A 12,227-nucleotide genomic window follows, 5' to 3' on the forward strand; every position below is an offset into this window, starting at 1 on the left:
GCTGGAGTAGGTTGTCCCTGCGGCTCATGGAGAGGACCACAGTGGACATCCACACTGCAGCCATGGAGCCCCCAGGCCAGAGCAGGTGGCTGGGGGCCTTGGGGGAAGCTGCAGCCCAGAGGCTGGCAGGTTTTCCTGCCAGAAACTGCAGGCCATGGAGGACCACACAGGAGCAGTTCTTCCTGATAGACTGCAACCTATGCAGAGGATCCCCATGCTGAAGAAGGGCTGTACCCCGGGGGCAGGGCAAAGTGTGTGTAGGCAGCCCCCATTCCCCACACCACTCAGGGCCAGGGGGGGGAGGTAGAGGAATTGGAAGTGAAGGAGCACTGCTGAGCCTGGGAAGAAGTGAAGAGGAAGGTGGTTTAGTTTTTGTTCTTGTTTCTCACCCTCCAGCAGTATTTTTAATTAGTAATAAATTAATTTTCCGCACACTGAATCTGGTAAGTGATCTCCCCATCTTTATCGCAGCCCACGAGCTTTTATCGACTTATTTTCCGCCTCTGCCCTGGTGAGGTAGGGGTACCTGGCAGCCAGCCACTGTCAGCCCACCACACCCACACACTGCCATCCCACACACGTGCCTGCAGATTCACATTCTAGGAAAACCCTCATCATGCTAAGTCCAAATAAAAGGACAGTTAACATTTTAACAGTGAGTGAGTACGTTTATTGAAGTGTTTGAAATTCTGCACTCCACTGGACACAGTTCATAACTTAAAAGGCAAGAGAGCAAAACATTGTGACAGGGTCCAACTGGAATATTAAAAAACTCACATAACCATGTCACTTAAGTACAGTTATATTGTTCAATCGTTTTGGTCTTCATCCCAATCTTTCTTTCCTGATGGAGGTTTAGGGCCGCCAGCTGGTTTTGCCATAATGATCTTGAAGATAACAGGGAAGTACAAAAAGATAAGGTTAGAATCAGTCTCCTACTGCACTTACAGCCATATGATGCTGACTGTCAACATTCAGTAAATTCATGCAGTTTCCCTACTCTGAACATAAGCCAGTGAATATCATTATCCATCTAATTGAGATACTCACAAATTAGTTATTTTTTTCTTGAAAATGGCAGAAGCTAAGCTGTGATATACAAAAGGGCTTTTGCCTCATTTTTGCATGCAAATGAAGACTGCCATTAGTCTACAGAAAGCGAGTGCTTAAATAAGCTAACGAGTGACTGGTTTACAGGATGCACACTACAGAAAGCAGAATTATCAGAGCTATTGTTCTCAATTACCGAGTCTAAACATTATACTTTAAAAGCATAAAGTCCACTAGTACTACCACATTAAAAGGCTCATTTTCTGCACTTGCTATAGTGACAAGTGAGGTAAAAGTAAAACCGCATGTGTCATCCCTTCAATGAACATTTGGGTTTAGGAGTAAAATTCATTTGCAAAGGCACAAATACAAAATGTAGCAATCAGCAGAGGTAGAACAGCAGTGTTACACATCCTCAAGAGAGTTATCATCTGCCATGTGCTTGTCAATATACTCATGCATGCACTCACACACAGATACCTCTCTGCTAGAGAAACAGAGCTTACTGCACGCTATTTTTCAGGCTCATCTTTCCAGTCATCCTTATCCCAATGTCCTTGTTGCTTAGGGGCTTTTGGACCACCTGCTGTTTTTGCCATAATAATCTACAGAAATTTTACATGCAAATACATTTTTGCTAAAGTTCCACAAAATATATGAAGTTAAGATTTTTATCATTAAGATTATAACCTCCATTTTTCCTCTAAGATGTATTTTCATGTAAAAACAGTATCTGACAGAAGGTTTCTTGTGTTAAATCTTGTTCCTAGAATAGTTAGGGTAAGTTTCTGGATACAAGTATCAACTGTCAAATCTTAACAAAAAAAACCCTGAAACATTAATAGCACTCCTATGGAAGCAGCAACATTGCAACATTCCAAATTATGAGCTCTTGAACAAACTACTTCCTGGCTTTCAGAAATAAATAAACCATGTTTTCAAGTGTCATATTTTTATGCCTTGCATTCCCACAAGATTCACCCATTTACATTAGTGTTCTGCACATGAAGTTAAAGGTTTCAGTTCAGCCGCTAAATTACTTGTAAGCTTACCTGATCTACCCTTAGGACAGTTACTGCTGCATTTGTAGCTAGCTTGATACCCCAGGATTTTCCAAGGTATGTGTCTAATACACCAGCTTCCAACATATCCTTCACAGCAGCAGCTTCAGCCTATTGGATGGGGAAAAAACATTATTCAAAACCTTCTCAGGCTTCTACCCAGCAAGTTACTGGGTTTTCAAGGTTACAGGTTTAGAACAAGTTATCATTTTTCTGATCTCATCTTCTCTCTTCAGAAAACCTTCATTCCTAATCCATTAGCAGGAAGACAAAGTAAGTAATTACTAAAGACTATTCTCTATCACATTAGTTCAGTATCTCACTGTACCTCCTACATAAGACTATACTACACTGAATTTAACCGCTTGCTGATGAAAAAAACTCCACTTCAGTATTACAATTCTAAGAAGTTATTCTTCTAGACTGTGCAACACAGAGCTTCAATGATTTAAATTAATCTATAAATACTTCATGCTGACAGAAGTACTTTTAAATACAATCCTGTACTGCAGGGCACCAAGTAATGCGAGAGACTATTTACCTCAATATCAAATCCAACATTTTTGTTCCCTTCCTGATGCACAGCATAAAGTTTGGAGATGACTTCGTTAGCCTTTACTCCAGAGTTTTCTGCCAGTGCTCGAGGAATGGCTTCAAATGCCTCAGCAAACTTCTTGATGGCATATTGGTCAAGCCCAGGACAAGTCTAAAGTGAAGTTGAAAGCACCAGCATTTCAAAAATCGTAAGATAAGGGAAGCATTTTCCCCCCACATTTTTTATTGATTTATATGCATTAATACACATATACATATTATTTTATAGCAAAATATAAATATTTTTTCATAAGTCATATATATCGAAGTACATGTATATGTATATACGTGTGTGTATACACAAAAAACTAAAAGTCGAAAAGCCCATTTGCTGTACCTCTCCATAAGATGTGATCTGCTTGGCTAATTCGATCTCTGTTGCACCACCTCCAGGAACAAGACGTTTATCCTGTGAACAGACCATCCCAAAACACAGCATTTTGCTAAAAGCATCATATTAATTTTCACTTTATAGAATTTATATACTCTATCAAGAATGCGACAGAACTTTATCCCACACAGACTTATTAAGAATCCACTTCAGAACAAACATGCATTTAAGAGAAATCTACCAGAATTTACTCATTCATTCCAGATGTCTTTGAAGAAAAATAGCTTCTTTTGTTAAAAGCAAAATAATAATGCAGCTGGTTTTGCGTCTGGGGTTTTTGGGGTTTCGGGGGTTTCATTTGTTTGGTTTTTTAAAAAAAGTAATTTCAACTCTTGGCTAACTAGTAATAAACTTCCTAGATTTTCTCATCTTTTCCATTAACTTGCTGGGAAGTATCATGCAGGAAACTGATCTACTGTACTGTATTGTTTAATATGTCAACAGGTATCACAAGGTGCTGGGGTTTTTGTTTTGTTTTAAATTAAGCATTTTGTATATCCTTTGGCAAACTAGCATTCACTTAAGAACTCCCATCCTTTTAAACAGAAAAGTAATCATCATAAATCTTAAGTCAGGACCACTCCTGGACACAATGCTCAGTCTATAGCTGTTTCTGTACTCTAAATCAATGTGCATGTCTTGGTATGTACAGGACATTAAGCGTCAAATAGAAGTTTAGCATTTTTTACATGCCACCTTCTGAGTAAATACACAAACTTTTGTATTAAAAAAAAAAAAAAAAGGAAAGAAGAATATTCAAGTCCACAAAAGCTGCTCAGAAAAAACTTAAAAGAACTGAGTTCTTTCATCTGTAAAGCGTATCTGTAGTATGCGGAGGTAGCATGTCTTGTCACCAATGAATTAGAAATTTAGTCTGCAACCAGTCAGTTCCTCCTGATCCCCAGTGACAAACAAAGCTATCCAGCTTTTCTTCTGTGCCTGGTTTCCAAGGAACATTACAAAACATTTAGAGAAAACAGTCAAGAGATGACTGCCATTAGAAAGTGGTACAACTAATCTATCTTCAAGAACTCACTCATTGCTGGAAAACTGAGTGCAGTACCTGCTCAGCACTATCTTTTATGTCAGCAACAATCTTCTTTACACAGCCCTCTATACCTCGATGCTACACAGCCTTCTCTACACCTCAAGAAGGCTCCTAAGCTGATAATGTAAGTATCTGCTACAGCCTTTATCACAAATGAGCACAAAGCAAGTACCAGCCTTGCCTCAAACTGATCCATAGCTCAGTTTTGATAACTGTAGTGTTCTGGTTACTTACCCTTGTGAGTATTTTGAAAGTATTTACACCATCATCCACTGCTCTCTCTATGTCATCCATCAGATTGTCTGTAGATCCACGAATGAGTATGGTAGAAATGGCACCATCCTCCTTTTCTGTTCAGAAATACATGTGCATTACTTAAGTTTGTTAGATGTAAACCACATACAAACATCATACTTCTAGAACAGTAGCATTAGGAGTTCTACAGAACATACGTACCATGTTTAAACACAACTACTTGTGTATCCCCAACCTCTGATAAATAGACACTATCGCAGTGACCCATTTCTTCTAGAGTAGGGGGAGTCTGGAAAGAAAAACAAGAGTTAAAAAGTGAACCTGCTCATCAGTACTCTCCCTTCTGCTCCTCATTTGAAAAGTCCATACCAGTCTGGGTAGGGCTGTTGCACTAACAGTTTTACAGAGTCTTCTCAGATCCCACTTCGAGTTCAACCTTTAAAAACAAAAACAGTCATTCTAATAACAGGTTTCCAGAACAAATGTCAACAAATACGCATATTCTCTTAACTTGGCAGCATTTTGTAAACGAACGACATCTAACAGAATTTACTGCATCACGTCATAAAATCCACTCACCTATTTTTTCAAGTTATAATTATCTATTTTCACGATGCTATGCAAAGACTATTTCCCAAAAATCTAAAAACAAGTAAGTAGTTCAGATACATGGAAATTATCAAACTTCATCTTCTAGTATGTAAGACTTGAACTGATGTTTACAACACCCCTATAATAATCCTTCATTGTTATGCAAGAGATTACAGTATCATGCTCCATTTATAGAAGTTCAAACTTTTTGGACACCACCACCAGAGTTACAGCTTGCAACAAAGGACCACTTATTTGTGTGAGATGTGAGAGCTGCTGCTGCTGACTTTTATGTTTTGCAGAATATATTTCAAGGACACACAAACATGCTTTATTTATAGGTAAGAAGATTTAAGGCCCGCAAAAATGACAGCAAAGTATTAAGAATTAGTTCTTCCATCCATCAATAAACTAGTGATGCACGGAGGCACATCTCATCATTGCTAAAGCATCACATGAGGACTGTGACCAGGAAGAACCGTTATGGTGTAGTCTTGAGGCCACATCCCTCTTCACTAGATCCACAAATTTTTATATTCTTGATTTCAGTTGTGCTATAAAGGCACTTAAACCAAAACAACGGTACCATATACACAAGTTACTCTCCAGTTAGCTGTCATACAGAGGTGAAATACTATCAAAAAACATAAGCTATGAAACAACTGAATTGTAGCTCAGGTTTTGATCCACTAGAAAACCAAACTGTCTGCAATATTTTGTTTCTAATTCGTTTGAGGCAAGAGACAATATGGCAAGTACATTTCATAAACCTGGTAGATCAAATGTTTTTATGCTCTTCTAGTACTTACCTGACTAACATAAGATTGTATTTGTTGGCATAATGAAGTGCCATGTCTGCCACTTTGCCACCTGTTACTACTACATTTGCACCACTATCAGCGATAGCTTTGACTTGCAAATCCATTAGGTTTTCTTCTCCCTTACTGAAATTCATCAGTTCTTCAGCATTCTTTATAAGTACGGTGCCCTAGTAAAACACATACACTGTTATCAATTCAGTGTTAACTACATGCCTAAAAGTTTTTGACTAACCATTTCGCCTACCAACGTATCCATAAACCTCAAGTTATCCTATTTTATAGTGCTCCCACCCTTCCCAGGCAATGGGGTAAAACAAGTCAAAAAAGGCAATTCTAGCATTCCTGCACAACCTTGAGGTTCAGACGTTCTAGCATGTAGCTTGGCTCAAATAACCCAACGAAACCAACACCACTTCCCCAACCCCAAAAACCCTGTAAAGCAAAATTAGGTTCAGATGTTTTCTATGAACTTTTTTAAACTAATGAACTCAATATTAACAAAAATATCTCGAACACCAAGTGTCAAGAATACTTATTTATTTAGATAAGTCTAAAAATAAGAGCACATGAGCATAAATAGACACGTAACTTATTTTGAGCTTCTACATACCTTAGTTTCAGTTATCATACCATCAAAAGGGCAGGAATACACAGCTATTTTTGCATCTTTGACAGAAGTAACATCTCCTTCAGTTTCTTTTTTAAAAACCATTCCATGCAGTACTGAGGAAGCAGAGATACCAGCACCCTGAAAGGAAAGAAATGGAAAGGGGGAAAGTCATAAGTTTGATCATTTACTGCCAGAAAGCTGCACTACCCTTTATGAAAAGCAGTCCTTACATTTATTTGAATGTAGCAACCTAAGTTTTCATTGCAGCACCAAGAAATAAGACTTAAGCTGATTTAGCAACATCAACATTGTCTTGCACATTCCCATTTTAAGATTAGTTGGTGGGCCAGGTTAAGGCCTATGATGTTCATTTTCTATGCTCAACTTGTTTTGTATTTATTAGCAGGGAAAAGACACAGGAGGAAATTCATAGTAGATACAAACTTGTTCCAATCCTACATACCATACTGAGACCTAACAAAAAGAACCAAGATCAGATGGCTACATTTCTGCCAGCTTGCATCTTAGCCTAATCTTGTGACTGCTTCTGCAGCAAAGATGCAATCAGCATCCTTGCGTATAATTAGGTTAATGTATCTGATTCAGCATAAACTTTCAATGTAAAGTATTTTTGTTTCTGAAAGCTGCTTCTGGGCGCTAAACAAGGAATGTAAAGACCAATTTCCAAAACTTACCATGCATGCCGCAACACAAGAGAGATTAGAATTGAACTTTGAAAGTGCTTTTTCTAAAACCTAAAAATTAACTTTTATTAAACTGTTTACCTTAATAATAAAGTAAAGCTAGCTACGTCCAACTTACCACAATTTTGCACACTCTGATATTATCAACATTGAAATGACCAGAATCAGGAAGAATAGAAACTGTTTGGGGGGGAAAAAAAAAAAGAAAAAAAAAAAGAATGAATTTGTCTTGTTTCATGAATAAAGTAGAACACAACCACCACAAATAATGCCTGGAGTTTTTCTGAAGTACTAAAACTCAATGGTTTGAGATGCCTGCCTAAATTTAAGGCAATTACAGTCTGCTAATAACCCGCATCAGGAGAAACAGAAATTTTGTTTTTACAATGTAGTAATCAGAAAGCAACATCTACTCAGGCTGCTCAGTTAAATAAAGTCCGAATATCCATTTAGGCATGTACATTCAAGAATGAAATCTGATCCAGAATATTTTGAGGAAACACTTGAACTAGACATGAAAGTTTTTTCTTGGAAATCTAAAGGGAGAAAACAACTCTACACAACTAAAGTCTTGCTTCCATTGTTCTGTGGCTGAGACTAGTAACAGCTTATCTGAAGTGTAATACATCTTCCTAATGATAAAAAAAAAAAAAGAATAAGAAAGATGGATTTCTGCTTTAAAAAGTCTAGAAAGCTATTTCTATAAACATTTAGTAGAAAACACAAACCTTTTCTGAGCCTCAGTGCCAATGAAAAGTTCAACACGAGAAAGGTTGTACTCATTTCAGAGGCTAAAGCATTCTATCCAATTCAACCTGATAAACTAACTATACCTTTTATCTTACATGAAGATACTAGTAATGGTCATAAGCAAACCTACTCAGTTTTTGAGATGCACGCACACACACCTGTTCTTGTCCACTTACCACAGGCCTGAGCAATAAGCTTTGACAAAAATTGTTCATTGCCATATTGTTTGCTCATCACTGAGGTGTGCAACAAAGATGCCACTTCTTCAACGTCTCGAAGGTTCTTTGCAGAACAGCACACCAAGTCTGGAAGAATTTCTAGGGCTTTCTTGCAAGCCTTTTCATATCCTTCAATCACCTGTGCAACAAACAATAAATATTCACTACACCACTTCACTATGCATTCATACTGCTTATATCTCCTTTTTGAAGGGCCACAGAACATTAATAAATGCCAAAGCTTACAAGGGAAGCAAGCAATCACAAGCAGCAAAACATACACTGTTCCTCTCCATACATCTCTCTCAAAAAATTAATTCAAAAGGAAGCAGACAATTCACAATGTTATGACCCAAGAATACTGACCAACAGCAGCCTGAGTTCAAGCTATGTGAATTGTAATAACAATATAACTTGCCTCTGACACTGATAACCCCATCCTCAGAAGGTCTTCTGCTAGCTCCAGAAGAACTCCAGCAAAAACAAGGACAAAGTTTGTTCCATCTCCAACTTCTTGCTCTTGCATGTGGGAAGCCATCACAAGCATTTTTGCAGCAGGATGCTGGACCTTTAAAAAAAGTTACACATCTTACTTACTAACATCCCACCTAGACCACAGCTCCAGGTTTTTCTGTTCATCCAGTATAAGCTCTCCTATTTCAAATTGTATCTAAAGATACTAAGAATGCACAAATTAGGAAAAGAAAGCAGCACAGATTATCTTAATTGGCTAACTTCCCTAATAAGCAAAAGTACAAACATAATGGGGGGGGGGGGGGGGGCAGGCGGGGATCAGGAGAACACAGCAACCACCAACACTGGGAGGTTAACACAACAGCTATTTCATTCGGCCTTCCAAACACTGTATTGTCTAGCCATACCCTCTTCTAAATCTACACTGGTTTTAGGGAAAAAAAAAAAGTAGGCAATTATTAAGCATCTCCTGCAACTACTTAATGCTGCTTTACAAAAGAGTTCCTCACAGTGGATATAGCCCATTGACTTCACTCAAATCCAGTGAAAAATGTAAATGACATATGTAAATGACAAATGACATATGTAAATCATCTGGCAGGGTGACATGTATTTCCTTATTAACATTCAGAACCATAGCAGCTCATGAACAGAAACACTAGTTCACAACTGACATCTTCTGAAGCAAGAAAACTTACCTCCAGCTCTCTCAAGATAGTAGCAGCATCATTTGTAACAAAAAGCTTCTCCAGGTGATTGATAACCATTTTGTTCATTCCTAACAGGGGAAAAAAAATTAAAAATAATCTTGTACAGAGATACTGTTTCTTAACTTTCAGATACATCTTACACATTAAAACGATAGCCCTATTGATCATTCAAGAACCAAAAAGATTTTTGCAAAATAACACTTGGGAGCGTGCGACATTAAAGAGAAATCAGTAATTTCTGAATAAGCAGCTCTCTCTTCAGAAATATTAGTACATCATTTAATTAATTGATACTGGAGAACACCTTTTGTTTTGGTATATCTGACTGGACATGGTTTGGTTATGTTCTTTATGACTACCTACCAAGTTACTGTCTTTCCTTTAATTTTTGTAGGTCTTCCATATAGCAGTAAGACAGCAAAGAGGACACAGTAACTGGTATAAAAACCTGGCAAAGGCAGGTACATTGTGTGTAACTTCAGAGCTAACCAAACAAAGTCTGATCTGTATAACCACAAAGACTATATGTAGAGTTCTAGAGCAAGTCCAATGTGTTTCCTCAACAAACAGTTGTTTCTTTGTCAATGTAGGTTTAGGCTTCAAACATTAACATTCTGCTCAAAACCACTACAATACTTTTAGGATTTACTTACCATTTGGTCCATAAGCTGTACGGGTGGTTTGAGCAAGTTCTTTGCATGCCTGGATGTTCCTATAGACAGCTTCTTCGAGTCCTGAATAATGCTAAAAAGAAAAACATTCTGCTCAAAATTTGCCTTTCTAACAAAAAAGAAAGGGATGAACAAGCCATTTCTCGTCAAAGCAGCAATAATCTACTCAGTCCATGAAAGTTTCTGATTAACTTAGATTTAGTATTTCACTTAAAGTTTAAACAGAAACTAAACCTTACCCAAAGACAGTGAGAAAAGAACTACTGTGCACTCCTTCTCAACTAGGCAGCTCAGCAGGCACAGTAAGTTTCTGAACAGAAAATTTGAACAATGACTCAATTTTCAATACAGTTTGCATCTCTAAGTCTTCAAAAAAAGTCAATGGCATACCAAAGGGAAATAGAAAATAACCAATACCAGACTGGAGAGGGGCAAGGGTTTTGTAAGCATGTGTTTTTGTACATGTTTCTTTACTCACAGGTCTGTATTCCACAAAAATCGTTTAACTCAGTTCTGTGTTCAAACGTGTGCAGTCTGAAAATTCAGGAGCAGAATGATTCATAAATCACTTGTGTTTGAGAAGCTGATCAGCCTGGCTTCAGTTTGGAAGCCTTAAGAAAAGGATGGATCCCCAGAAATGGCCTTATGAAAGAGCAGGGTAAAACATACTGTGTGGCCCATAACAGAAAGGAGAAAAGTAATCTCTAAAAATATTTATTCTCTAAATACAAAACAAACATCTCAGAATGCCAGCTGCCTCCTTCTTTTGTAAAAGACAGCTCTTGCTATTCTGGCCTTGAATTCTCTATTACAAAACCAGCAACTAAGCCACTTTGTTTCCCTGCTCTCCCCCTGTCTTTGACATATGCCATTCTTTGTCTCCAAGAAAGATTCTGAAAAGAAAAATAGCGGGCTTTACGAGTTGCTAACTTCACTTTCCTTCCTATTAAGCAACCAGAAATTTTCTTCTTTTGTTTTCCCCTGCAACTTTAAAAAAAGAAAAAAACCAACCCTGCTTGCTTTCTGTCCACTTTTTCAAAGAAAGCTTCTGCTTTATCAGGCACAGTCCTTGACTACTACCAAAATCTATACTACGTTAACGTCAAACATCAATGAAAATGGATATATGGAAAGGGAATATATGGGAAGTATCATGTTACTCTACAACACTGACAAAGGTACTTTTCTTACAGGCACAGCAGCAGCAAAGAGCCAAGGGCTATACATGACAAGCGGGACACTCCTGAACAGCTAGATCTATCGGGCCCGGTGTAATTTTGCCGCCGCCCCCTCCAAAACCTCTCCCAGCAGAGCACCACCACCACCACCACCACCACCACCACCACCACCACCACCACCACCCCCCGACACCGTGCTCCCAGCCAAGGCACGGCGCCGGGGCACAGCTCGGCAGAGCTCATCGGCGCCCGGAACCCACCGAGAGTCCCCGAGCAGCAGAGGCAGCGCCTCCGGGACGGGAGGGAGAGGGAGGGGGGGAGGGGGACAGGGGGACAGACGGATGGACGGACGCGGGGATGCCGGCCCCGACAGAGCTTTCTCGAAGGCCGCGTGCGCCAGGCGCCGCCCTCCACCGCCGCCGCCTCCCCGCGCCCTCAGCGGCGGCTCGGTGCAGACCCGCCCCCGCCCCGCACGGGCCGCCGAGGGCAGCAAAGCCGGCGGGCGGCGAGCGCGAAGCCCCCCCCCTCCCCCGCCAGGCCCCCGCCCCGCCCCGCCGGACGCGTGGAGCCTGCGGGCCCCGCCGGCCTTCCAGAACCTTCCCCGCGCCGCCACGCCGAGACTTCTTCCCCCGCCTCCTCCCGAGGGAAGGGCGCCTGCCCGGCGCCGCTCTCACCTTCGCCCCCTCCTTGAGCATCTGGGCGAAGCCCGGGGCCTTGGGGACGTGCAGCGCCATCTCCGCTCCGCTCCGTTCCTGCCAGGCACCGCGGCGCGCCGGGGACGACGGGAGGGAGAGAGGGAGGGCGCAGGCGCGATGGCGGCAGGCGGGCTGCCCGCAGGCCGGACGAGTTGCTCCCAGGGAAGGTCGATGGCGGCAGGCGGGCTGCCCGCAGGCCGGAGGAGTTGCTCCCAGGGAAGGTCGATGGCGGGGCGGGGCGCCGGCGCCCGTCGGGCGGCCTCAGGTGCTGTGGGGCCGGGCCCTGTTCCCTGCTTCGCCCCGCGACTGGCGATGGGTGGCGCTCAGGCCCCGGCTTCCAGCTCCGGCCGACCCCTTGCTCCTCGGGCGGGAGGGATTCCCGAAAGCCGGGTCGCCTGAGGCGCCG

At 41.1% G+C, this 12,227-nt stretch overlaps 1 protein-coding gene across 4 annotated transcripts; it reads right to left on the bottom strand.

Moving 5' to 3' along the window:
* Nucleotides 1-653: 653 nt before the first annotated feature.
* On the bottom strand, nt 654-11,883 carry CCT8 (chaperonin containing TCP1 subunit 8). 4 transcript variants are annotated; one of them, XM_075713098.1, is made up of 16 exons: nt 11,801-11,883; nt 9,931-10,021; nt 9,266-9,345; nt 8,512-8,661; nt 8,052-8,232; nt 7,244-7,305; nt 6,422-6,559; nt 5,800-5,978; nt 4,769-4,835; nt 4,601-4,688; nt 4,379-4,494; nt 3,043-3,114; nt 2,653-2,817; nt 2,103-2,222; nt 1,557-1,655; nt 868-887 (listed from the first exon to the last, which is right to left on the bottom strand). In XM_075713098.1, exons 1-15 carry the CDS (start codon nt 11,858-11,860, stop codon nt 1,563-1,565), a joined length of 1,662 nt encoding a protein of 553 aa, XP_075569213.1. In that variant the 5' UTR covers nt 11,861-11,883; the 3' UTR covers nt 868-887; nt 1,557-1,562. The 4 variants fall into 4 exon arrangements, with proteins under 4 accessions (XP_075569222.1, XP_075569229.1, XP_075569207.1 ...); XM_075713107.1 differs by lacking the exon at nt 1,557-1,655 and having other exon boundaries at nt 654-887; XM_075713092.1 differs by having other exon boundaries at nt 845-1,655.
* Nucleotides 11,884-12,227: the final 344 nt, after the last annotated feature.

This window comes from Pelecanus crispus, chromosome 1 (assembly GCF_030463565.1).
Source record: "Pelecanus crispus isolate bPelCri1 chromosome 1, bPelCri1.pri, whole genome shotgun sequence".
Classification (NCBI taxonomy): Eukaryota; Metazoa; Chordata; class Aves; order Pelecaniformes; family Pelecanidae; genus Pelecanus; species Pelecanus crispus.

What these genes read in the sequence shown, in the direction of transcription:
- CCT8 (XM_075713092.1), bottom strand. Translation starts at nt 11,860, where the DNA reads ATGGCGCTGCACGTCCCCAAGGCCCCGGGCTTCGCCCAGATGCTCAAG. An exon ending in TGCTCAAGGAGGGGGCGAAG is followed by an intron (nt 10,022 to 11,800) that starts GTGAGAGCGGCG and finishes TTTTCTTTTTAG; the next exon opens with CATTATTCAGGACTCGAAGA. An exon ending in TACAATCTTATGTTAGTCAG is followed by an intron (nt 4,836 to 5,799) that starts GTAAGTACTAGA and finishes TTGTTTTTAAAG; the next exon opens with GTTGAACTCGAAGTGGGATC.